Here is a 25,876-nt window from a genome sequence, read left to right as displayed (position 1 = left end):
CTGGGAAAAATGTCACTTCTGGAGGAAAGGTCCTGGCTCTTCCGGCCCAGTGTCCATGTGGGGCCTCTTACCCACCCCAGCCAGCAGCCCCAAGACCACATTTGCCATGTGCTGCAAGATGCCAGTCACCAGCTGCTTTATTAAACACCAGAATTTTAGCCTTAGAAGGAAGGATTCCAACCCATACCACAATTGGCAAGGCCCCAGGGCCCTAGCCAGAACACCTGATCAGAGGACAGACATGGCCGCTCCAAGGTCTGGAAGGAATGAAGGTAAGAGTGTCACAGAGTTGTGAAGGCTCCATCCACAGGCTGAGGCTCAGAGAAGTGGCCTTGCCATCTTCAGGGGACCTGCCCTGCTGGTCAAGTCAGAGAGGTAGAAAGATCAGACCACTTATAACACATAAGGCATCGGAGAAAGCATAGAATTCCAGGCCCAGAGAATGCCTTCCTACCATAGATAGCAAGACAGGGGCTACAGGCAAGGGAATGTGTGGCTTGCCAAGAACATAAACAGAAATGAAGGGATTCATGGAAATAGGACTGGGCCAACTCTTTGTTAGGATCACGCCTCAAGCCACTGTGATGGTTGGGAGCATCTGCAGAAAGCCTGTCCAGACGGTAGTAACCGCTCAGGAAACAGCCTCCCTGACGAGAGGCTGACTGACAACTGCACCCAGAAGCCAGGCAGGCTCACTAATTCTCAGCACTGTCCCTGGCTCCCCAAAGGACTTCTGCTACAAGCCACAGTCAAGGAGGGACAGGATGGGGTTGTTACTGTGTATGCCATGGGACATACATAAAGTCAGAGATGGCGGGGATGGGGCGGTTGCTGTGCCCTGCAGAGGTAGGTAGATGTACCTTCAGCCTGTGGTGGCCATTGGTATTCTCGGTAGAGTCGTTCCAGAAGCTCCTCCTTCTCTTCCTTGGGGAGGAAGCTTGACTTGGCTGCATTGATGTTCTAGAAGGGAAAACAAGAGTTGAAGAGCCAGGAAGGGAGTGGTCTTGTATAGGTCACAGGGCAGCATGAACCGTAACAGGGACCACAGACCCCCATACTCAGTGTGGGTGTGAGGAGGTTAGTTAGATGTGGTGCAGAGGCCCTTGCATGGATTCACTCAGGACATCGGAACCCAAGACCAAGGTCTAAGCCTAGGAGCAGCCTAAATGGCACAAAATTTTCCACAGCCAGACACACCTTTTTGAGAGGGATCAACCCAAGCAAAGGCTAAGCCACCTGATCCCTCAGCTGGGATGCCAGTGTCAAGGCATCTCTGTGGGAGGCCTTTGGTGCTAGACTCGACTTGGCATGTCAGGCAGACCCACTGTGGGTCTCCAGAGGTGCCAGGCAGTCCTCACACAGATACCTGGACCAAGTGTCGCGGCCACAGCTCACACCCACTCACCAGTCGCTTGAACTCTTCCTCAGTGAAGCCCATGTCCCGTTTGGTCATCTGGTAGTCAGTGTCCAGGGTGGACTTAAAGATGAGAGGGTCGTCTGTGTTGAGTGAATAGTTGGCCTGGTCTTTCTTGAAACTGGCAGAGGGGCCGGCAGGGAGAAAAGAGCCTCTTTACTCCAAGGACCGTGGCTGCCCATCTCCCCGGTTCGATCTTCACCCAGCCTTAGACAACATGAATGGTTGCATTCTGGAGCTGAGGTGAGAGCCAGGGAGGAGGGCAGTTTGCAGAGCCAGGAAAGCAACAGCCCCTCAAGCATCTGTGCGCTCTAACCTTTCCCTTCTCAGCACTGGAATGTGACTGGCACCCTGCCTCCCTCTCCTACTCAGGCCTCAGTTCCTCGCATATGGCTCCTGGCACAACCCTGCCCACCATCCTGTTGAGCTTGGTTTCTGCTGGCTCCAACCTTGTTTGCTTGGATAGCAGTATTCAACACCTTTATTGTTTTGATTTTTGTTTGTTTTTTAAGATTTATTATGTACAGTGTTCTGCCTGCATGTATGCCTGCTTACCAGAAGAGGGCACCAGATCTCATTATAGATGGTTATGAGTCTGGGACTTGAACTTAAGGCGGCTGTCAAGAGCAGTCATTGCTCTCAACCTCTGATCCACCTCTCCAGCCCAGTATTCAACACTTCTAAAATTTGTATTTATGCTGTTGATGTGCATGCCATGGTGTGTGCAATTTGTTACGGTTGGTTTCTGATTCTGCCATACAGGTTATTGGGTTGCCATGCTTTGTGGCAAGCACCTTTACTCACTGAGCCATCTTATCAGCTCCAGAATCTAACACTTGACTCTTCTCAAAACACCATTCTTAGATTTCTCTGACATGATACTATTTTAAAAAGTATTTTAAATTTTTTGTTTTAGTTCCTGTTTGTGTGTATACCTATGTTTGTGGATGTGCAGAGCTGGAGGGAGATGTTGTGGCCATCTTCCTCATTCTCCATCTTAGTCCTCTAGGTCAGGGCCTCTCACTGACCCCGAAGCCCCAGCAATCCTCCTGTCTTCACCCCCTCCCTAGTACTGGGGTCACAGGTGTGCATGGCCATGCTTGGCTTTTTTGTGGGTGCTGGAATCTGAACCCCAGTCCCCATGCCTGCACAGCAAGCACCCCCGTAACCACTGACACCACGCTTTTGACTTCCCTTCTGTTTCTCCTGCCCCTTAATGTCAGTGTTGTGGGTTCTCTCCTTAGTCCTTGATCCACTATCACTAAGAGTCTTTGTTCTTCAGCCTTTGTATTTGCATAGATGAGTTAAACCTCCCTCTAGCCAACATGCTAATAGACCCGTGTGCCTCCAAGAGCCGCCATTTCATGTGCCATAGACACCATGCTGAGGAAGTTAAGAGCCCCCCCCCACCCCCCATCAGCAGAGCACACTCCTCCATCTGTGTAAGTTTGGCTGACAGACCAGTGCTGGCCTGTCCATTGTCAGCCCAGGTTCTGCCATCTGTATCCTGCCTCAGGAGAAGATGGCTTTGTCCTCACACGAGTCCTGATAAGGACCTGGTCACAGGACAGGAGGACCTTGTTCTCGGTTGCTGATGGGAGCCCTGTAGTATGGGAGAGATGCTCCAGCGAAAAGCTTCAGGCTGGCATTCAGGGGAGTGCTCAACAGCAGCAAGAGCAACACATACCCAGCCGGGTGAGACTCCTCTGCCCACAGCCCAGAAGACAGAGTTGGTGACAATGCAGAAGCTTCCTTTGGGAGGGGGCATTCTGCTGTGGCTGATGCATTATGGGGCCTCAGCTCTAAGAATCAGTAGGTGGGGACCACAGTCAGGTCTGCACGTGTGAGCTTTGCAGTCCTCATTCGCTGGGCAAGGACAGCAGTACCTGCTTCCCACCTAGCCAATGGGACTTCATTCCTAAGAACCAGGATGACCAGGTACCCATTCCTACGTCCCCTCCCCTTCCTTTCCAGAAGAACCAAATAGGTCCCAGGACCCAGATCTCACCGAACAACTGCATGCTCCGTTTTGGGATCCCAGGCGCCTGTGAGATAGCTGGACCAGGGGCAGACCTGCAAGAGGCAGGTGTGTGGCTGGCATAGTGGGCCCCAGGCCATACCCTGATGGGCCAAGCCACCTGCTGTGGCACCATTCTTGCCAGCTTTGCCAGGACCTCCTTGCTTCAAGCCCTTGAAACCTCCACCCCTGGCCACTTCCAGTCAGCTTGCCTGGCCTTCCACCTCTGTCTAAAAGGCATGGGGTAGCCAGAGACAGCTCCCAGCCTCACACTCTCACCTCAAAGTGCATGTTTTCTTTCAGTAGCCTCTTGTAGAGGGCCTCGTCCTCCAGTGTGTGGTAGCCATGTCCCACCCTCTCGGTCTTGAGAGTGTCCACAGCCTATGGAGTAGCAGAGAGGAGGTGAGTCCAGGAGCAGGATTGGAGTCAGGAAGAGGAGGCCCAGGGTTCCTGATTCCTTACCAGTCGCACAATCTCAGAAGAGCCAATCTCCCCAGCATGGACGGTGCGGTGAATGCCACTCTTCACAGCCCCCTAGAAGGGGAAGAGACAGTTTGGGGGTAGCTCTGAGAGGTCCCTAGAAGGTCCCCAGAGGTCCCTGTCTTTGCCACACTTGGGTCTAAATTTTGGCAGGTGTGACTGTCCTCAGAGTCAGGCGAGGCTACTTCAGTAAATACATAGGAGGGTGTGGCCTGATTTCCAAGTGTTGAAAATAAAGTGGTAGCTATCCTTTATTCTGCAGCTCCTGCACCGGCAGTCCGAAGGGTTTAAACACATTGTCTAGTATTCTAAAGCAAACGAACACGGTTTTAGGGTGGAGCTCCAGAAAGTTCAAGTTAATATGACCAGGGCCTAACAAGAGTATAGAACTAAGAAATGGGGCCCAGAAAGAAGCAGTTCCGTCCAAGATCACACAGCAAATCACAGGCAGATGCAGACTCAGCCACAGCTCTCCCATCACCATGCAGGGGCTTTGGTTTATACCCTGCTCAGAGTCCCTCACCCTGACCAAGGCACACTTGGGAACTCGGGAGGCCCAGGCTCACCATCCAAGCTCCCCCAAGAACATCTTGCCCCTTCTCAGGCCCACCTCATAGGCTTGCATGTGGCCTGGGAAGAGGCTACTTCCTTCAATGGTCTCATCACCAGCCAGGTCGATGGCCACCACAGTCTTCTGATGGTACTTCTTACACAGTTCCAACACCTCAAGGGACCAGTCTGGGAGAGAGGTTCAACGGAGCATCATCAGGCAGTATGGGAGCAGGGCTGCCCAGCCGCCCTCCTGGATGTTCTAAGCCCTCATCTGTCCAGAGAAGACATAAGATCCAGTGTCTTGTCTTCAGATCCTGACTGTTGTGTCTTCCCCCACCCAAGCCTCAGAGTCCTCTTTCCCAGAGGAAGACCACCACCACTGTACATGGCGAGGGTGTGCTGAGACAAAGGTGGGGCTCAGTAAGTGACTAACAGGTCATGGCAGACTTTACCCTCCCTCAGAAAATGGGAACATAGAGTCTAATATTTAGTCTGTGATATACCTCAGGAATGAGTTCATTGCTAATAAATCATGCAGTTTTACATTAAGAGCCCCATAGAGTTACGATGTGGGCCTACAAGATGGCTCATCGGCCTTAAGCCCGATGACCTGATGACCTTGGATCCCCAGGCGGCATCAAGGGTTGAGAAGAGGCATGCAGGCCATCGCTATTGTAGTGAGCCCTGTAACCTCACATCAGCTCTTGGCTTTGTTCCCGCTAATCCTTAGGGTAGGGGCACAAATCGAGTGTGACCATCCCGGAACGAGGTGTGAACACTCAAGAGGGGTGGCGTGACTTGTCCAAGGTCACAGAATGGCGCTGCAGGTTGAAGCTTGAGTCCTGGATGTTTGGCTAATGCTGGCAACAGGTCAGAAGTCAGACCTATGCAAGAGGCTCTGGACCAGGACAAACCACAGAGTCTTGTGGTCGTAGACGTTTCCCTATTGTTTAGTTTCCTTTGGCTATGAGCTTCCTGTTGGTCACGCGGCTGTCAAGACCTAGATTTCCAGTTCAGGAGACCCACTAGAGCTGCCAAGAGTTTACTGGACATACGGAGTTGGATTCTGGGATAGAGCCAAGCGGCCGGCAGGGTACACTGGTACTCACTGGGTTGGTGACGCATACAGCACAGTATGGACCGGACCTTCACCCCGAATGCTTGTTCTCCCTCCTGCAGGCCCTGGTTCACAAGATCCACAACCTCATCAGGGGTGAGGTCCCCTCTGTGTGGGGAGAGGAGGAGGGAGGGACTTCAGGCCATGGTAGCCATGGTAGCCATGGAACTGGAGCAGAGAGGAGCAGCCTTGCCCCGACCTATGTCTTTCAAGGAGACACGTGGATATGATTTCAAGCCCCTATGCAGTAACCTACTTCCTCAGAGCTGTCTGTGCACTGCTGGATTCCAGTGTGGGGGTGTCAGACAGCCCTCCCTATTTCTAGATGGAGAGGGGGCTAAATCTGAACCTGTCGGACCGCCACTGTCTACAGGCATCATAATCATGGTTCAGAGGGAGGGGGCAAGGGGGGTTCAAGATACTCCAAGATGCAAGAGGTCCAGACCAGAAGGCATGAATGAGCCAGGCTCTAGATGTCACTGGCTAAGCCAGGCAGAGTCGTGGGCAGTTAGCCAAGCATTTCGCTCAGGGCAGAGATGTAACCACAGGCAGAGGGATAGGGATCATGCCTCTTCTGCTTGAGTTGAGTCCACAGACCAGGGCAAGGCCAAGGCTCTCAGCACTCCGCCCTCTCCTCAGGACTGAGCAAAGCAGCCCCCTCCAGTGTTGCCACTCACTCAGCCTGGTTCCAAGGGATCGGGTCCACTTTGGAGTTGGCCAGCAGGTGTGGGCTGTAGCGCACTTCCACGTACACCACGCCTTCCTTTGCCTTCATCTCCACAAACTCATAGGCGATCCTTTTGATGGCCTCCCTGCAGCCCCTGGGAAGGGAAAAACACAGGGTGGCAACAAGCTTCTTCAGCTCCTTGGGAGCTCCAGTAGCAAACGAGGTGCCTGCAACCCTCCTCAGATCCTGCAGAGAAGACCCAAGCCACCTGGCAAGACCTGGCATCTGTACTTCTGAACTACAAACTCATTTGACCCCTCCCCCCTGTGTGACGGAACTGCTTCACATTTGCCCTGACGCCATGCCATTCCGTGTGGCAGTGGGAGGGATTAAAAATGGAAACCGGGAGGGCCAGTGAGATGGCTCAGCGGGAAAAGGCGCTTGCTGCGAAGCCTGAAGACCAGGACTTGATGGCCAGGATCCACAGGGTGGAAGGAGGGCATAGGTTCCTGCAAACTGTCTTCTGGTCCCCACCCCAGTCTAAAAACAAAAGTAAACAAGGGCTTAGGGGTGTGGCTCAATGGCGGGGCACGTATCTAGCGGCCTCCTAACCCCATAATTTTTTTAATAAAGGAAACCAAAGCCTGCTGTTCCTCTCTTCTGAGCCCCTATGCCTTCCAGTTGTGTAGAAAGCTCTGCCTCGAGGCCAGCCCAATGGCACGGTCACCAGCTTTGCTAGCATCTTGTGATTCACATTTTTCCTCTGGCCAAGGACCATCAAGCCTGTCCCTCCCACCTCAGGACTCTGCCTGCCTCCACCTAAAGTCAGCTTAAGGCCCTGCCCAGACCATCTTCCCTCTGGGGATCCTTTCTTCATGTCCTGATCACTGACATTAGATATCACATGCTTTTTCTGAAGTGTTATTTTCCATGTCCCCTTGACTCCCATGAGGCAAGGATCCTCTATGTTGTCATAACTATGACACTTCATCCAAGGAAAGGGCCTAGGGCGCAGTAGCCAAATTTTTGCTAAATGTGAGGCTGGCAGGGGCACAGATGGTGAACCCAGAGGGACTTTTTTTTTCTTGGCAGGGTTTCCCTGTGTAGCTTTGGTACCTGTCCTGACCCTTGCTTTGTAGACCAGGCTGGTCTCAAACTCACAGAGATCCACCCATCTCTGCCTCCCAAGCACTAGGATTAAAGGTGTGCTGCCTACCACTGCCTAGCTCAGAGGGACTCTGGAAGGAGCAAATGATATTCAGGCATAGTCTTACAGTCTGTGTGATCCTGGGCTAGTTGGCGGACCTCTCTGATACCGCTGTCAAAGGGTTATTGTGAGGCCAAATGACCAAAACATCAGAAACCTCACCTAGGCCAGGACTTTGGTTGGGGCCAACAAATGCTACAAAGAAATGATCAGCTGGATGCTAGAAGTGCTTTAGTTGCTGCTGCTGAGTGTAGGCTACAGGAGCGAGGCACAAAGTGACCTGTGAGGGCCTCTGTGAACACTGATCAAATGCTAATGCACTGTCCTAGGTAGGACTTCCTCCAGAGCAGGGACAATGAGCAAGGGAAGGCAAGCAAGTGCCACCATCGCCCTTAGGTGAGAAGAAAGGGCCCAGCTCCGGGGAAATGGGGCACTCCTGGGAGGAGGTTCAGTGGACGAGGGAGGATCTGGGTCTCAGCTTTGCCCTAGGGAGGGGCTTGCTCTCTGCCTTTCCCAGAGCTGTGGTTGCAGTCATTCTCCAGGTGGGTATTGAACCCTCATACTGGACACAGACCTTCAGTACACAGTGAACAGGAGCTCGGATCCCTGCCTTTTGGTCACCTTCTGACAGGAGAGCCAGGTAAAGGGGAAATGCACATGGTTTGCCAGACAGGAACACTGTTGATGCAGATAAAGCCTGCAGGTGATGCAGTGCACCACAACATGGCCAGTGAGGCTTTACTGAGAAGGGACATGGCAGATGTGCATGGAAGGCAAACCATGGGCCTTTAGAGAACAGCATTCCAGGCAGGTGGGGGATGGCGAGGACCTGAGGCTGGGGTATGTTAGTCCCCAAGGGTAGGGGAGGAGTCAGCATCTGCAGAAAGCAAGGGCCCAACCTTGTAGGACCTGTGTAGGACCTTGTAGGACCAGTGTCAGCTCTGAGCGACACAGAAAGAAGCCGGTAAATTCGGGTCAGAAGCCTGGTTTAGGTTTTCAGAGTCTGAGTCCTTTCTCTGACCCTCTCTAATGGCAGTTCCTGGGCCTTTTCAGAGACTAGTAGTGATTCTCATTCAACCAATGATTCAAGACATCGAAGACAGACCCAATTGCACCCCCATTTCCTGCTCCAGCACCTGGCCTGCCCACACCCTCCAAAGCTCTAGACTGGGGCATGGGGGACCTGATTCAGACCTACCCCCCGTGTCTTTTCTTGACCTAGGCCAAGGGCTCTTCCTCTGAGTTCTGTGATGGCGGCACGGGTCTGGGGACATTAGCTGCACAAGGGCAGTGAGTTCTGAACAAGACATCCCATAGCCTAACCAGCACAGGGCTTGAGCAGAGCCTCTTCCGCCTCTGGGTGGGTTAAGAGATTAGGAGTCCAAAGGCATAGGAGAAATTGGCTCAGGGGCACACTACGGTCAGAAGCAAGGCTGGAGGCTCAGAGCGCTTTCTACGGCAGCTCAGTCTTGTCTTGGTTACAAGGATCGGGAGCAACTCACGCGATCGCAGGCATGTAGTAATCAAACTTGGCCAAGAAGCCAGAGAACGCATCAGGCTTGTCCATGCCGATGATGTCACGCAGCCCCTCCACTGTATCTGCTGGGAGGGCGATGCCTCTCTTCCTGAAAATAAAACTGAGGGTGAGGGGCTACAGCCAGGGCTCAGCGGGTGAGAGCACTGGCTGCTCTTGCAGAAGACCTGGTTTGATCCCGAGACCCACAGAGAGGCTCACAACCATCTCTAACTCCAGTTTGAGCAGATCCAATGCCTTTTTCCTCCTTGGTAGGCATCAGGCATGCATGTATCACACATGCATACTTGCAGGCAAAACACTTGGACACATAAAATGAATTTTTAAAACTACATTTAAAAAAAATAAAACAAAGCCGCACAGTGGTGGCACATGCCTTTAACCACAGTGCTCCGGAGGCAGAGGCAGGCAGATCTCTGTGAGTTCGAGGCCAGCCTGGTCTACAAGACCTAGTTCCAGGACAGGCTCCAAAGCTACAGAGAAACCCTGTCTCGAAAAATCAACCAATCAACCAACCAAACAAACAAATGAATGAAAACAAAACATGAGATGCCAAGGCAAGATCCAGCCAGGCCTCCCAGGGCAGCATGGAACAGACTGATAACTCCAGTAAGAAACAAGGGGGTCTTTCCATCTGGCTTCTCCCCTGGGACAGATGAGGACACTGAGCTCCCAGGCCTAGAGAACAGCAGAGAGGCCTTCCAAGACTTGTACCCAGAAGTCACAACAAGTCACACATTGCTCATCCAAGTACTCACCAGGCCTGGCTCTGCCTGGCTTCTAAGATTAAATGCATTCAGGGTGGTAGACCCAGAGACAAACCAATATATCTCAAAGGGACTAACAGGTTGACTGTTGCTGGGGTGAATATGAGTATCATGGCAAGCCCATGACTACCTCATCAGGTCCGGGGGTAGGCAGAGATGTTTGAGCACATGCCCAGACAGAAGCTATTAGACTGTGCGGTATCTTAATTCCCAGGACAGGAGCTGGTATCAGGACCTCTCCTTCTGCCCTCCTGGCTGGCTTGGCTTAGCAGCCTGCCCCACCTAGCATAGGTCTGCTGTGCTGGTTACTCAGCTCAGGACTCCGTCCCATCTCTGCCTTCTTCCTACATCAGGAGCTCTGCTTCCCCATGGACTGCAGGAAGCTGGTGTGAACTTGGTGTGCCTTCCTGCTTCTGCTATCTCCACCCACTGTGACTCAGCTTCAGTTTGCAGTGTCCCTCAAGGCCTTGGCTTCTCCTATTTTATATCACTATTGTTATTATTGGTGTGTGTGCGTGTGTGCATGCATGCATGTGTGTAGTGTGTGTGTGTGTGTACAGATGTGTTAAAAAAAGAGAATTTTAAGGGGCTCAGACTTTAGCTTTACAACATGCAGAAGCCCTAGGTTTCATTCCCAGCACGGCCATAAAATAAAACAAGTCCCCATAGTTTCCCATTAGGTAACACCAGGGTCTCCCCACTCTAGCCTGTGTGCCACGAATCCTCACCAGTCTCAGGTCTCCGTAATTTACCTTGGGGATATGGTCCCTGCCCCTGTTGTGCTCCTGGTCCATAGGCAGGTTCTCAGTACTCACTGGTCCCACCAGATTAAGCTTCTTACTGCTGGCCGGCCAGCCTAAGTCACCTTCCTAAGGCCGTGTACAGCCATGGTGATCCTGGAGAGCCGTCAGAGGGACACGCTGCTAACTATGTTCAAAGTCAGTGGTCAGACTGACTAGAGGCCAGAGGATGGTGAGGCCATGGTAGGCACCTGGTGACAGACTGCAGGTGACAAGAGAAGGGTCAGTGGTGGCACAGAGCCGTACAATGACGGCACTAGAGGGGGGCTAGACCTTCACATGCTCCATAGAGAGCCCGCGGGGTGGTGAAGGGGCCTGGCTAGACCTTCACATGCTCCATAGAGAGCCCGCGGGGTGGTGAAGGGGCCTGGCTAGACCTTCACATGCTCCATAGAGAGCCCGCGGGGTGGTGAAGGGGCCTGGCTAGACCTTCACATGCTCCATAGAGAGCCCGCGGGGTGGTGAAGGGGCCTGGGAAGGAGGTAAGAGGCACTATGAAGGGCACAACCCAGGAGCTGAAGGAAGAAGAGATGATTGCCAACAGTCACCCAGACACCCAGACAGAGAAGGAAGGGGTCACTGGAAGCGAGGCCTCTTCCCTGGTGCCTGAAGACTCCAGGGCACCCCCTCCCCCGAGCTCACTGAGGCCAGAAAAATCACACCAGGCCCCAATATCCACATCTTGCTCTTTCACTCAAGGATATTCATGCCTTCTTGACTGGGCTAGTGAGCCTTTTGGACCATTTAATAATCCCCGATTAGAACCCATCTTAGTGTCCCACCCAGACGACCTCAGCAGGGCCCTGTGCCAACAGCTATCAGCTCCAGATGATCAAAGGCCACACACAGATAAGGCCAGAGGCGTCCCCTTGACACTAGAACCATAGATGCTGACAGTGACTTCTGGGAGTGACTTTTACGGTGGCACCTGACAGACACTCATTTTTCAGGCCTTTACAGAGCTCCCTGGTTGCATTGTTGATGGGAGAAAATACTCTACCAGACCTCTGGACTGAAACCCTGCCCTGTGTTCATGAGGAAGCCTTTGGCTTCCATGGCTCCATCTTCCCATCTGTAAGGTAGGGTGAGCTACACAACTGCCTCCCAAGCGGTGGGAGGGAGTCGCTAAGGCAGTCACTCGGTGTGGTGCAGCCGATGTTGTGTGCTTATGACAGCTGAACAGCAGCCACACCCCAGGGCAGGAAACGGCTGTTGGAAGCACAATGTGGAGGAAAGCGTGCCGAGCAGAACCCTCCCAGGGAACTGGGAGCCATGCTCTGGAGTTGGGAGACAAATTCCCCAGTGGCACCTGGACACCTGGGGAGGTTGTCTCATGGGACAGCGAGAGAGTTGAGGCTGACACTGGAGACAGTGGAGGGAAGCTGACTCCTCCCAGGATACACAGAGTGCTCCGCAGCAAAGGAGTGAAGGATGCTAGGGGCGGGGCTCGCTTTTCCCAACAGCTAGAAGGTGGGATGCTTGCCTACCACCTCCAACCAATGGAGGCCGGAATGAAAAGATCCCAGACATCACCATCTTCCACCAAGGGCTGGCTTGACTCCCACAAGGGGTGAACAGAGTCCTGGGAATCTCCAGGGCCCCCCAAGAAGAGCTGTACATGTCACTGGATGCTGGAGAGGACTGTGGTTGACCATGGACTTACTTGGCATAGTATAAGATGGTTTCTAGCTTGATGAATCCATCCAGGTGGACATGCAGCTCTACCTGCAAGAGGCAGAGAAGGAACATGAGACACCACAGAGACCGAGGACCACTTCGGAAGCCGCCTTTTCTTGTCTAAGCTTACCTGTTTGTGTTTTGTGTGTGTGTGTGTGTGGGGGGGGTCTTGTGCTTGTGCTATGCAGTTCACAGCTCAGGAAATTAATGTTAAATACCTTGTCCAAAGTCACACTGCGAGCAAGCAGTGGAAGCAGGGATCCAACCCTTGCCTTAGCCACAGCTGGGGAACAGCAGAGCCAGTGTTCTAACCCCAGTCCAATTCCCAAGCTGTGATCTGAATGAGGCCCACCACAGTCCCAGTGGGAGCCGGCCCCCACCACACCAGAGCTGTTGCCCTCAGCCACCTTCCTCAGCCAACTCTTGAGTGTACCAGGAATAGCCAACTTCAGACACCTGAAAAATCAGGCTCTGGGGCTCAGGAAGACAGCTCGGTTTATAAAGTACCGCTGCACAAGCATAGGACTTGAGTTCAGTCAGCACTCACATGAAAAGTATGGTGGTGCACACTTACAGTTCCACAGCAGGGAAGATGATGGAGATGGGAGGGTCCCTGGGCTTCACTAGCCAGTTTAGCCTAATCGGTAAACCCCAGGCTCCCTTGTGAGAACCTGTCTCGAAAAATAAGGAGGTGGCACTTTAGGAATGACACCTGATATTGACCTCTGGCTTTCACATGTCGGCACATATGCATATACTCACCCATGCCTATGTATGCACGTGCGTGCACACATACACACATACACACACACACACACACAAGCATAAGACTCCACTGGAGGGTGCAACTCTGTGGGAAAGTACACACTTGCATGTGCAGAGCAAAGTAAATGCAAATATACAAACACCAGACTCCGTGTCACACACCGGTGCCAGTCCAGCCTACCTTAGCAGGCAACTAAGTATCTGGTAACTTATCTGGTAACTAAGTCTGTCTGATCCTCTAGAAAGGTCTTGGTGATCAACCCTTATTTGCCCAGTCCCGTGTGTGACACCTTGCACTCAAAGCCAAGGCTATCAGTAGGGGTTTTGGAAAGAGTCCATTTGTCTAGACTCCTAGCTCTACCATTGGATGACTGATCTCAAATATTTGGTTTCTTTGGGCCTAAGCTTCAACTGAACAGCGTGGGATACTACAGTCTTCTACAAAAACTACAACAAAGACTTTAGACAGTGTCTGTGGAGAGGTGTGGCCCAAAGGAACCAGCCACTGCCCCTGGGAGATGCTGTTTTCCATGACTGCTAAGAGGTCCAACAGGTGCCAGGAGCCAGGGACCTAAGGGACTTTGTCATCTGCCTTATCCAGGTCATGGAGTAAATTTCTTGGACCAAGGGAGACCCAGAAGTGGTATTTTTCAAGGTGTGGCCATATCTGGAAATTGGTGACCTAGATAAGAATGCTGGCAGGCCTGCCATGGAGGAGGAACATCTGGGAACTGCTGGCCCAAGGGTCAGCCCTAGGAACTCTTACAGCACCCATTTCCAGCAGAAGAAACCAGGCCCACAGCAGCAGCCAGCAGAGGCGACAAAGCCTCTAGTCAGCAAGTCCTTAAAGTGCCCAGCACTCCTAGGGCCACCCAGCTGGGAGAAGATAGAACAGCTCACCCCCAGCTTGGGATCACGCTGGCTGTTGGCTTTCCCAGTTTCTTAAGGCTGAGAAAGGCCATCACAGACAAGAGTTTGAGGCTGGGGTCTAGAACCAGGCCCTAGCTTAAGCCAGCACTTAGTGCAGGGGAGGCAGAGCTTGGGGAATAGAGGCCAAAGATAGTAGGAGACACTGGGGGACATGGCATAGAGACACCAGCCCGCCAGGCTAACAGGGGGAGCAGTGACCTCCCTGGGTGGGAACACTGGGCCAACCATGGGTCCCCAGAGTTGCCTGTATTTCAAGTCCTAGAACCAGCAACTACGACCTAAGATGGTAACATATGGAATCATCCACAATCTTAGATGGTAATATATGGAATCCACAATCTTAGATGGTAACATATGGAATCATCCATAATCTTAGATGGTAACATATATAATCATCTACAATCTGAGATGGTAACATATGGAACCATCCCCAGTCTTAGACAGTAACATACAGAATCATCCACAATCTTAGATGGTAGCACATGGAATCATTCACAATCCTGGGGAAGTTTATCTTGAACTCTCTGGACAGGTTCTGAATGTACTTTCCTGTCCTAGATGCAGAGGTAGAAAACTTCTAGGACAATGTGACCACAGAGGCAGCGAATGGATCCATGAGGCTGTAAGTCTGGAATGCCTGACACTACCAGAGACTTGAAAAGCAAAGGGCTGACCCCTGAGCTTTTAGTGTGAGCATTACCCTGCAGACAGTTTGATTTTCGACTCCTGGCCTCCAGAACTATAGAGTGTGGGCTGGGGGAAAGGGGATGTAACTGCCTTTATTTTGTCTTTTCAGTGCTGGGGATGGAGCCCAGCGTGTTTTGTGGCTTTAAAGCCACTTAGCATGTGGTCACTTGTTACAGCTGCCGCAAGAATCTCATACAGCCAGGCCCTGTCAGAGGTCAAGGCAAGGAGAACACATGATGCCCCTAAGTCTCAGCTCTGTTTTTTTTTTGTTTTCGTTTTGTTTTCTGAACTACAGTCAAGGCTGAGAAGAATGCTCTAGAGCCCTATGCTAGAGGCCTGAGCAAGGAGAGCGGAATCCAGATAGGGAAAGGCAAGAGTAAATGGCAGTGAGAAAGTAGAGAAGGTTTAGATGATTCTCCAGTGAACCTTCCTTCTGAATGGCTGACACATAGCCCAGGAGGGGCAGAGGGTAGCTGTGGATCGCAGCAGCTCATTTTTTTTGAGGCCCCATGTAGACACTGATGGATGATGGAGTAAAGGAGGTCACTGAAAAAAGGGGAGGAGTGGTCAGAGGCAAAACAAAGCCTGGACTATGAGAAGGGGAATCCAACCAAGGGTCAGGGCAGGGTGTCTGTGCTGTGTCTCCATCAGTGGGTGCCAGGCGTCTGCAAGGGCACTCCGGGGAAAGCAGTTACACATCAACAGAGACACCTCCACAGTGTCTCTGCTGCAGAATAACAGTGACAACTGTCAGGATGTGACTGCCCCACCTGCCAGCCCCCAGGAGACCATCAGGAGCAGAAAGGCTCCCTGAAGCTCCAGGCAGATAGCCAACAATCCAGCTCTAGAAGCATCCATGTTGTCTTGGGCTGGTCTGTCCTGTCCCATTTACCAGAACAAGAACCCTTCCGAGGTTAGAGCCCCAGGCTATGATCTCACTCACACACACACACACACACACACACACACACACACACACACACACCCTGCAGAGCCACAAGGTAAAGAAAAATCAGACACCAAGGGATACAATAGAGTGTGTCCAGAGGGCCAACCTGAAGGAGCCCCGCAGGGCAGAGTAGGCCAGAGAGAAGGAAGGATCAGGAGTTAGTGTGTGGCATCAGGAAACCTGCCGGGAATCAGGAATCACTCACGGAGATGGGTTTTCAACAAAAATATTTTCAATAGGCGGGGGAGCAGGGGCAGCTCTTAAAAGTGTGGCTTTCCGGGTGGAGAGCAGGCTGGGAGTAAACCTCAGCAGAAGATTGCTAATGTATGTGTCCAGATGGGAGCCAGCTACTATGCAGGGCGTGCCACACTGTACCCGCAGTAGGTCCTTGGCAAGCAGGAGTCTAACACACAACAGCCCCTTATGGTGGGTCTTAGAGAACCAGGCAGGGGCGAGGGCACCTCTGAGGCCAGCTGTCCACCCTGTTCCGCAGAAGCTGCCACATGGAGTAGGTTGGTAGGGAGCAGAAGCATAGACCATCTCCACAGACAATTTAGACAGGTAACCCACTGAACATTCCAGAAAACTGCCATTGAGAAGATAATCTACCAGCCCAGATGAGCATGGAGGTACAAGTTTGGAGACTGAGCTGGGACCATGTTCAGGGAAAGGGCAGTTAGGGTGTCTATTGAGTCTATTGTGTGTGCCACAACGTTTAAGGCAAGGACCACTCACCTATTTTATATGGGAGGAAACTGAGGCTCAGAGAAGTATGTAAACCAGTGGTTCTCAACTGGTGGATCACAACCCCTTTGGAGATTGAACGACCCCTTCACAGGGGTCACATATCAGATATTTACATTATGATCCGTAACAGTAGCAAAATTACAGTTACAAAGTAGCAATAGAAATAATATTATGGTTGGGGGTCACCACAGCATGAGGAAGTGTAGTAAAGGGTGGTAGCATTAGGAAGGTCGAGAACCAGTGCTCTAAAGATTCAGGGATCTGTCAGTGAACCCAAGTCTGCCCTTGAGCTCCTAATTGCTGCCCCGCCAGCCTCGCAGCAGGCAGGACCGCCTGTGAGATAGTGGGGAGGCTCGCAGAGTTCCTGCTATCCTTAGACCCTAGGCAGGGTCCGCATTTATGCGAACCTAGTAGCTGTGTATAAAGAGGTTTGTAAAGCAAAGCTCAGAGTAGTCAGAGCAGACCGACAGGAGAGCAAAGTCGGGGCCCAAGTCCTCCTGCTGCCCAGTCTCTGCCCAGCCTCCTGACCTCTCTGGAGAGTTTTATACCTCTCTCTGTGGTCACTCTTAAGACTGGCTCGCAGTTGGCCATTATCTGTGAGAATGGCAGGAAGACCTCCTAGGGCTGCTGGGGACAGGAAGCAGCTTAGTAACTAACAGATAATTACAGTGTGCCAGGAACTGAGGGAGCACCAAGAGATGTCAGCCTCATGGGTGAGGTCCAGAGAGGTGCGTTCAGGTCACAAGACATGCTGGAGATAGTGGACAGAATTAGGACAAGTATCTAAATCTTGGCCTCCTTGGTCAGATGCCTTCATATCTGCTTCAGGCCTATAGAGGGTGGGCAGGGCTGGCCCCAGTAGGACAATGTGTCCCCAGGCCTCCACATGGCTAAACACACAACATTGTTCTCTCTCTCTCTCTCTCTCTCTCTCTCTCTCTCTCTCTCTCTCCTTTTCTTTTTTCTTTTTGTTTTGAGACAGAGTCTCTCTATGTAGCCTTGGCTGTCCAGGAACTCACTCTGTAGACCAGGCTGGCCGCAAACTCACAGAGATCCGCCTGCTTCTGCCCTCCACACTCTGGGATTAAAGGTGTGGCCACCACCCTTGCCCCCACTCTGTTCTCATTCCACTTTTGCTTCTCCAAGAGCAGGTGCCCATCTGTGCCAGTCTAGTGTGTCTTTGCTACCAACTACAGCACCTGGCACAGTAAAATGTGCTCTGGTCTGTGAAGAGTCCAGGCATAAGAAAATAAAAATGTGGATTCCAAAAATAAGAATGTAGAAATAAAGAAATATAAAGTTATAAGTCTAGGAGGATGAGAACAGACTATCAGCAGCTTTCTCAGCAGATCAAGGATCATTCATTCACAGTGAGCTATTTTCTCAGATGCTTGGGAAGCGTAGGTCATTTTACAACTGGCTGTTTTATTTTCAAGGCCAGAACGTCTCTCTACAAATTGAGAGCACTGTCCTGACCATCCTTGATAAACGGCAGATGTAAACTGAGTTAACCTTTAGGAGACAGAGATATGTGACCTCTGGGTCAGACACTGTCTCTGTTATGGGAAACTGGCGCCACCAGAGGAGAGGCATAAGACTCCAGTTTACACCTGGAGGTACCAGGAGACAGTGGATTAATACAAAGATTTAATTAATGAGCTCTAATAATAAAGGTTGCAAAGTATGACAGTCAGTCTGAAGATTTACCTGGAAACAGTGTGAAAGGCTTTTCTTCTAAATTCTCTGCCCAGGAACCAGTTAATCCTAATTCCCCCTTGACATTAGCACTCACTCCCCTCCCTAGGGTCTCCGCTGAGCAACCCAAGGGTCAGGGCAAGGTGGTAAAAATTCCTTTACCCAGACCTAATGCTTGATGTCCTAACTATAAAAGGTGGGGTCAGAAACTAGTCGAGGCCACAGCCTAACAAACACCATCTCTGGCTGTGGTCTCAGTTAGCTGATAAGCTTCTGTGCCCCGCGGTGTCTTATTTTTATTTTTTTATTTTTAAGTTTGCTTCTGGTTTTCCTAGGATCTGGTTTCTGGAATAAAGTTTGCTTCTGGTTTATTAGACTTGGTGGTGTTCTCATCTTTGCGTGACCCCCCTGGACCTAACAGTCTGTTGATAGTCATCGCTACCCCCACCCTCCAGTCTTAATGTCAGCAATGGCAGATTCGGTAGAGAATCCAGGGGGGCAGAGCAGCCAGGCTCTGGCTTTGAGCACCATGGCCAGAACCCAGAGGAGACACAGGTACCTACTGCCAGCCCAAGTCCCTCCTTCCTTCCTCATCCTGGCAAGGGCTTGGGTAGAGCAGGGGTCAGCACCTTATGTCCCACCACCTCTTGGCTGACTTTTAGGATGAAACCAACCAACAAGATAGGCTTCGGCCAATGAATTGCCTCAGCCCCACCTTCGTCAGGAAGCCCCTCCAAATTCAGCTCAGCCCTTTCTCCAAGGTACAACAGACTGGAAGGAGCCAAACAGCCCTTTGGTGTTTCCTGTAGCCCTGGGGCCTGATGGAGCTCCCCAGTGTTATTCATGAGTCACCCCAGAAGTTCCCCAGCCAGCAAGAGGCATCTCCACCTGGCAGAAATCTTATGACTCGAAAGTCTAGGAAACAGTCCAGTTAACCCCCACTTTATAGGTGATAAGAGAAGAACTTGCCTTAGATCACAACAGTTTTACAAACAAATGAACACCGCAGCCAGGAAGTTGCATGAGCCTGAAGCCAGAAGCTTTTATGGGAACAAGGCAAGGTGTTAGGCAGAGGAAGGGAAAATGTGATTAGGACGATCCCTAGGTGATACAGGTCCCTATAGACAGGAGATATCATCGTGGTATGCCCTCACTAAGCAGGGCACACTTGGTATCCGTGCGATGGGTATGGGTATGATTCCCATTTCACAGGAATGCTAAAGCACAGGGAAGTCACTCAACTCCAGTAATTAAGAGGGAGAGTGGAACTCAGCGTGGGCCTAGCTCTGGCCCCCCTACTGCTATCTAGCCCTGCAGCCACTCTGAGGCATGGCTCACCCATACCCCTAACCCCATGGTAAATATAGCATTCAACCTCATTTTGGGGTCCCCTTGTTCAAGGTTATCCCACAGTGCTGCCTTCACCAACCCCAGGGGGTACGGCCATAGGACTCTCTCAGGACACTCAGGCAGGTGGACAGGCCTCTCTCAGTCTGCAGGGCAGTCTCCCAGGATTTGGAGTCAGGAGGCAGGCTGGTCTCCTGCCTCCCCGTGTGACCACAGACCCCTTCCTCTTTCTGGGCCGTCATTCTGCTCTGTCAAACAAAGGCTTCCATGAAACCAAATCTCCCTCTGTCCCCTCCCCAACAACTGTCACATAAACGGGTGAGACAGTCTCTTCCCATGGGTAGTTTCATTTTAACAGGTGGCTCTGGTAACCGAAAGACACCAAGAACCCAAGTAAGTGCACCTGCTCAAAACAAAATATGAGGGTGACCCAGAAAGCGCCCATTGCAACCTCCGGAAGGAAGGAAGCACACACTTGAGAAACAGGCACTTTAGCAGAAACCATGGCGGTGTAGATTTTCCCCAACACCCCATAACAGCGGTTTCTCTGCTCCAGCTTATTGAAGACAGCTGAGTTTCAGGGCCTGTTTACCTGAGGACTTGATGCTGCCAAGCTGAGAGGCAGGGGCTCTACCCTGGTCTGTCTGAAGGCCAAGGTCAAGGCACTGACACTAAGTCCCTGCTCTATAACATCACTGGACTCTCCTTGTTTGTCTCACAAAGGTAAAACTTCTAATTAGCAAAGTTGTCAATAGCACCTACTTTAGCTTTAGGCCAGGCTGACTTGCAGCCCAGCTAGGCAACTTTCCGGTCGTGCTACTTTGGCAAGTTCCTTTGCCTCTCTGAGTCAGTTTCCTCCTATGTAAATGAAGATAACAGGACCTATCCCGGAAGGCTGCTGTGAACGAAACGTGACTTAATACATACAAAGCAGGTAGAACCGCTCTCGGTACAGACAAACATCCAAGTGGCAGAGAGCAAAGGTGCCCGGGAATCATGCCACACACGGCTGGCTTTCAAACAGCCTTCTCAACCTGGGCCAGTTCCCTCGAAGTCTAAGACATGAGATGCACAGATAGTGCAGCTTTGAGCAAACTTGTCCTCTCTAGTCCTCAGACTACTCCACTTGCAAATGGGATGCTGACAGCAGCTGTTCAGTCATTCAGGATTCTGTGAATGAAGCCGCTAAAGGTTCCCAGTATTCACGACCGCATCACAGCTAGAGGCACGAGGTCAGGGTGGAACTTTAACACATAGTAACAACTGAAGCCACGGAATTTTCTAGTCCTGCTTCAATGATAAGGATCACTGGTGTACACACACACACACACACACACACACACACACCCCTTCTTCAGAGCCCAGCAATTTTAAGAAGCAAGCATTCAATCAAAGCAGGTAGCAGGTGTCTAGCTAGGTTCTTGCTCCTCCAGGTAGGCTGATGGACCAGGAGTGTTACATCGCTTGGGGGCAAGACAACAGTATCTCAACCCCCACCTCAACCTCCTCAGTTTCAGCCTGCAGTTAAAGTCAGATTACTTCCAAATCTGGAAGGGAAGCTGAGGCTATATCTCAGAAAGAAAAGAGCTTGCACACAAGTGTATGGCTCTGAGTTCAAATCCACAGAGCCCACGCCAAATGTCAGGCATGGTAACTCACATCTACAACCCCATTACTCCTCTCATGAAATGTGAGGCAGAGACAGGAGAACGCCTAGAAAAACTGACCCCCAAGGTTATTCTCTTATCGCCACACACAGGCCTGCACACACATATACAAAACAAAAACTCTGGGAGGTATCACTGCTCACCTTGAAGTTGTCCAAGCCCCTAGGACAGCTGGTGGTCACCAGCAAAGGCCCCTGGCTCAGGTGAGATGCCATCTCACCCCTAAGGCATTCACAGAGCTCACCCAGGGGAGACAGGTGCATGGAATTTCTGGCTTTTATGTTATTTTCTCATCCAAAACAAGGTCTTACTATATAGTTCAGGCCTGGAACTAAAAAAAAAATCCTCCTGCCTCAGCCTTCCAAATGCTAGGAATTACAGGTGTGTACCACGGTGCCTGGTGTAGGAGATGGGATTTTGAAGCCAGCCCTCAATGTGGGCTCTTCTCCCAGTCTGGCTACTTTCTCATTAGGCTCTCTGCACCCGTTTCCCCATCTGCACACGGAGATGGTACTGGCTACCTCGCAAGGTCATTGCCAGGATGGACAGGCTGTGTGCAGTTATGGTGTGAAGGCTGGGACCTCAGCAAGCTTCAACGAGTAAAAATCACACAGGCCGCCCAGACGCTGATTCCAGTGACCCCTTCCCACTTCTGTCGGCCACAGCTACATTCCTCCCTCCCCATGACACGAGACGTAGCAGCCAACATGCTACCTTTCCACTCAAGCATTGCCTCCTAACATCCAGACACCGGTGCGCGTAGGCCTAGGAATGAAGTCCTTTCCCCCAGGTGTGGAGTCTGAGGCCGAGGAGGAAATGACCTGCCACCATGAACCAGGAGACAATGCCGGGGATCATAGTATACTGGCACTCCCCACAGCGCTGTGACAAAAGGGTAAGGTGCTATCGACCTGTCACCTGTCATTCAGCTTCAGCTTCCATCACTCCCATCAGGAGAGGCCATTCCCCTGACCAAAGGTGGAGAGAATTCAGATCATCAAAAGAAAAAAAAAGTCTTCAATGACAAGAGGCGCTAACTATGGTGAGGGGCACCAGACAAGATGTGCAGGAGGCATGGGTTGGGCAAGAAGGCGTGCCTTGCCCTTCTAGCCTCTAGCTTCTGAAGGCAGGGTCAGAGTAAGTGCCCTCTGGGAGGAGCAGGCCCACCTGCCCTTCCCCCTCCCCCTCCAGGCACACATATGGTGCACAACATACACACTGGATTCTTACTAATGCCTTTGCGATGTCTGCCATCACCATTCAAGATCTGTTTCTTGGTGGGGTAAAACTGAGCCTGCTGTCTCTGATTCCGACCCCTGGGTCCTCAGTCCTCACTCTGTTGACCAGTGCAATTTGCCTGGCTGACTGACTACTGGGTCTAGGGCCTCCTTGGACAGAATTCCTGGGGGCTGCAAAGCTGGCCTTAGGGACCTGGACTCTCCCTGACTTTCATTGTTTCCAAGAAGCTACAACTGCAGGCAGAAAGACAAGGGGTACTCCATTAGGGCTCAAGGGCCATGACCTGACCTCAAACAAACCTACTGTGGCCAGAAGCCCAGGGTGTATAAGAATTCCTCCCCAGCGCTCTGTTGCCTCGTTCCCCTTTATGGCTTGGATCACAACTTTTCCCCACGGGCGCACCCACAAACCTAAGTTACCTGGTGCCCACAAAGCAATCATAACACTGAAGATAAAGCCATTCACAGAACACTTAACAGCTAGAGACCCTGGGCCCCATTCTACTAAGGTTCAGACATCACCAGGCTTGCACAGCTGCGCAGCCCCACCCACTGAGTGCCCATTAGACAGACAGCGAGGCTGAGAGCCGGAGTGGACAGGGCATGGACAGCAGCCGAACCCGAAGGCCAGCCAGAGGCACCTCCAGGTTCTGGACTCTCCCTGTCACATCGTCTCTCGACATTCCGGAAGCAAGCCACGGCCTGGGCCTAGGGGAGACGCCAGCGGGAGTCCTCCTATGCTTCTAAGGGTGAAGATTCCCAGGGCTGGGCCCGGCTAAGCCCTGAGACAGCCCGGGGGCACAACCCGGGCGACGGAGCCCCTCCACGCTCACTTTGGGTTTGTTGAAAGCGGGCGTCTGGGCCATGGTGCCGAGTGTGCACCCCGGTGCGAAGCTCTTCCCGCCGCCGAAGTTCTCCGGGTCCGCGCTGGCTCGGTGGCAGGGTCGCTTCCCGAGGACTCTCAGACAAGGCAGACCGCCACGCTCTTTTTTACCGGGCTGCTCCGGCCGGTCCCTCCCACTCCCCGCCCACACCGGAGACTCCGCCTTCCGGGGCTCGGGTCCGCCCTTGGCCCGCCTGCATCCCTGGCGCCCATTTCCCCGGAGTTCTGGACCCCTGACCTTTCCGGCGGCTACACCCTAGAAAACTTCCAGGTGAGCCCCCAGAAGGCGTGACTCCAGTGTCCCCGCCAAGCCCTGACCCCTTTCCGGCCTCTTCTTTACCGAGGCTTCCACTGTTGCCTGGGCGCCTACTATGTGCAGGCCAAAGCTGGAGGCACCGAGCCTCGGAGCCTCGTGGGCAGGATTCTGCCGGGTAGATCCACTTGCTGCAGAATCCCAAAGCGAGAGTGTGTAATTAGGGAGATTTAGCGGAGTCAACGACGGCTGGAGCTCACCAGGCGAGGGCAGGTGGGCTGCAAAGGGACATTCGTTATATGTGTGAGAGACTCCTGGAAGTTAAAACTTGAAAGGACACCAGGGTGGCTGGAGACACGGGCAGACAGAGAGAGACATAGAGTTTATCTCTCCCGGGGCAGCTACGCTGGAGAAACATGCCCATGTGTGGAGACTATTCAGAATGCTCACATCGACTTAGCGGGGAAACACAACGGACTGTCTGCACCATAGAGTATTATGCAGCAATAAAGTGAGTTTCAGCTGCAAAGCCCCAGCAGGTGTACGCAGACGCAATACTGAATGGGGATAGAAAGAATAAGTGAAAGAAAACTTCATACACTCTGGTCAACTTCTAGGACATATAAAAACGACACCAAAAATATGCATGCTTGCTATATGCATCAGTGCGGAGGAATGTAAAGCAAGGGAAACATGCACTTAAGTCTAAGGACTGTCATTCAAGCGGTGGGACAGGATAAATCTGTGGGAAGACTGGGGCACATGGAAACATCAGTTTAATGACGGTATCCCAGAACTAGACGAGATGCAATTTCCACTTTTCGTCTGTAAATAAACAAACCTATAAATAAGAGGGGGAAGAATAGGGGACTGAGGCCAGAAGGCAAGGTGGAAGCTAAATCATGCTATGTGCCACAGTGAGGTTTGCCCTTCCCATGAGCCTGCTGGGAGGTAAGTGATGGTTTGTCAATGGTTTTTCTGTACAGCATCCAACCTTTATTGGGAAAATTCTCCAGCTCAAAGTCTAGAAACTTCTCTAGGTTGACGTCGCAGGTGAACTGGTTAGAAACACACTCCTGGCTGAGGGCAGGGGCCCGCTGTAGTCTAGCAAGATGTTTAAGCAGCTTGAGGTGCGTAGACCTTGAAGTGGAGACCTTGAGCACCCTGACATGAGGGGCCAGCATGAGAGGGGTCCCGAGGAAGGATCCAGGTGACAGAGTGGGGACAGGTGATAGTCAGATCCATGCTGCATGTAAGCTGCAGAATCCAGATTTGGGGTTGGGTTTCATGTGGGACTGAGGAGTGAGGGAGGGGGTGGATTGGAGATGGTAATACATACCTGTAACCTTAGCATTCAGGAAGCGGTGGCAGGAGGATTTGGGGGCTATTCTTGAGATTATTGAGATTCTGTTTCAAAAAGAAAAGTTCTTAACACACTGTAGCATTGTGGGTGATTTGTTACCTCAGATACATGACACCACCACCCCATGTGGGCACACCCTCGGTGGCCAGTGGCCACTTTACAAACATCATCCCATTCCATCTGTCCCACACTCTGTAATGCAGGAACTGTTACCAGTCTACAGATGAAGTCACTGGGGCTGCAAGAGGGCACTGCCCACTGGGCTCTTGGAGGAGCAGTGTGTCGTAGAGTGCTGATACTTAGATTTCATTCTGACTCTGTATCTGGGTCCGGGTTGTGACAGTCAAGTCCTTCTCCAAAGTCAGTCAACATACTAGAGGGATCTGGGGCCACGAGAATGACTTGCTGTCCCACCAAAGGCGACAGCTCTTTGCTGATGGAGTCTAGGTTTTGGCATCCTGCCCTGGGAGGGCCTGAAGGGCTTGCTGGTAGAACACGGCAGAAGAGGCATCTAGACTTTCTTATCTGGAGGGATTTGGGGCCTTTTCAACTTCCGCTGGGACCTCTTGGTTTTTCTCTCTGGGTACTTGAGCCACCAGAAGATACTGTCACTGGTGGAAAGTGTGTGCAGCGAGTCCAGTTGGCTGTGAGCCAAGTCTCATCTTTCAGCCACCCCTAATCCCACCATCTGAAGTACCATGAAGCCACCCTTCAGCCAACCAGCTGACTCCAGTCAGTGCCCAGTAAAGCCTAGCCACGTTCCTTACTTGCAAAACTATGGCAGGTGTTCCTCATCAGCTGCCATGTTTTGGGGCAAGTACTTCCATCTGCCACAGCCCTCTGGCTTCTGTACCTCGGGGTGCTCCATCCTGACCAGGCAGATAGTTGAAATTCTCCTCTCTAGGCAGGCCTAAACGTCCAGGAAACAGCAGAGTGCTGTATACAACCTCTCCTCACCGCTGTATACACGAACCGCTCTTTTGCCAAAGAGCAAACCTCATGGTGGTATATACAACACCGGGGACTCTTTCACCTTGGCACAGTCAGAGGGACAGAAGGTGACAGGATAGAGAAGCCAGGATGCTTATTCCCTCCACTCCCCTAGGCATCAAAGAGAACC

General features: G+C 51.9%; 1 protein-coding gene across 2 annotated transcripts; it reads right to left on the bottom strand.

The window, feature by feature from the left end:
* Nucleotides 1-119: 119 nt before the first annotated feature.
* On the bottom strand, nt 120-23,260 carry Ada (adenosine deaminase). Of its 2 annotated transcripts, none has more exons than XM_048440981.3 (12): nt 23,091-23,260; nt 12,219-12,280; nt 8,957-9,079; nt 6,258-6,401; nt 5,573-5,688; nt 4,522-4,649; nt 3,894-3,965; nt 3,711-3,812; nt 3,423-3,487; nt 1,406-1,535; nt 861-960; nt 120-358 (listed from the first exon to the last, which is right to left on the bottom strand). In XM_048440981.3, the coding sequence occupies exons 1-12, from the start codon at nt 23,121-23,123 to the stop codon at nt 342-344; spliced, it is 1,092 nt and encodes a 363-aa protein (XP_048296938.1). In that variant the 5' UTR covers nt 23,124-23,260; the 3' UTR covers nt 120-341. The 2 variants fall into 2 exon arrangements, with proteins under 2 accessions (XP_048296938.1, XP_048296939.1); XM_048440982.3 differs by having other exon boundaries at nt 120-355; nt 23,091-23,259.
* Between the last annotated feature and the right edge of the window lie 2,616 nt (nt 23,261-25,876).

Source organism: Myodes glareolus, chromosome 10, assembly GCF_982192425.1.
Source record: "Myodes glareolus chromosome 10, mMyoGla1.1, whole genome shotgun sequence".
In the NCBI taxonomy this organism is placed as follows: domain Eukaryota; kingdom Metazoa; phylum Chordata; class Mammalia; order Rodentia; family Cricetidae; genus Myodes; species Myodes glareolus.
Note: the sequence above shows the minus strand (reverse complement) of the source record. Positions and strands in the feature narration are given on the sequence as shown.

Excerpts from the sequence above, each read along its gene's own strand:
- Ada (XM_048440981.3), bottom strand. The coding sequence starts at position 23,123 with ATGGCCCAGACGCCCGCTTTCAACAAACCCAAA. Across the intron at positions 3,813-3,893 it reads CTTCTGAGATTGTGCGACTG|GCTGTGGACACTCTCAAGAC; the intron begins GTAAGGAATCAG and ends GCTACTCCATAG. Across the intron at positions 3,488-3,710 it reads AAGAAAACATGCACTTTGAG|GTCTGCCCCTGGTCCAGCTA; the intron begins GTGAGAGTGTGA and ends TGCCTCTTGCAG.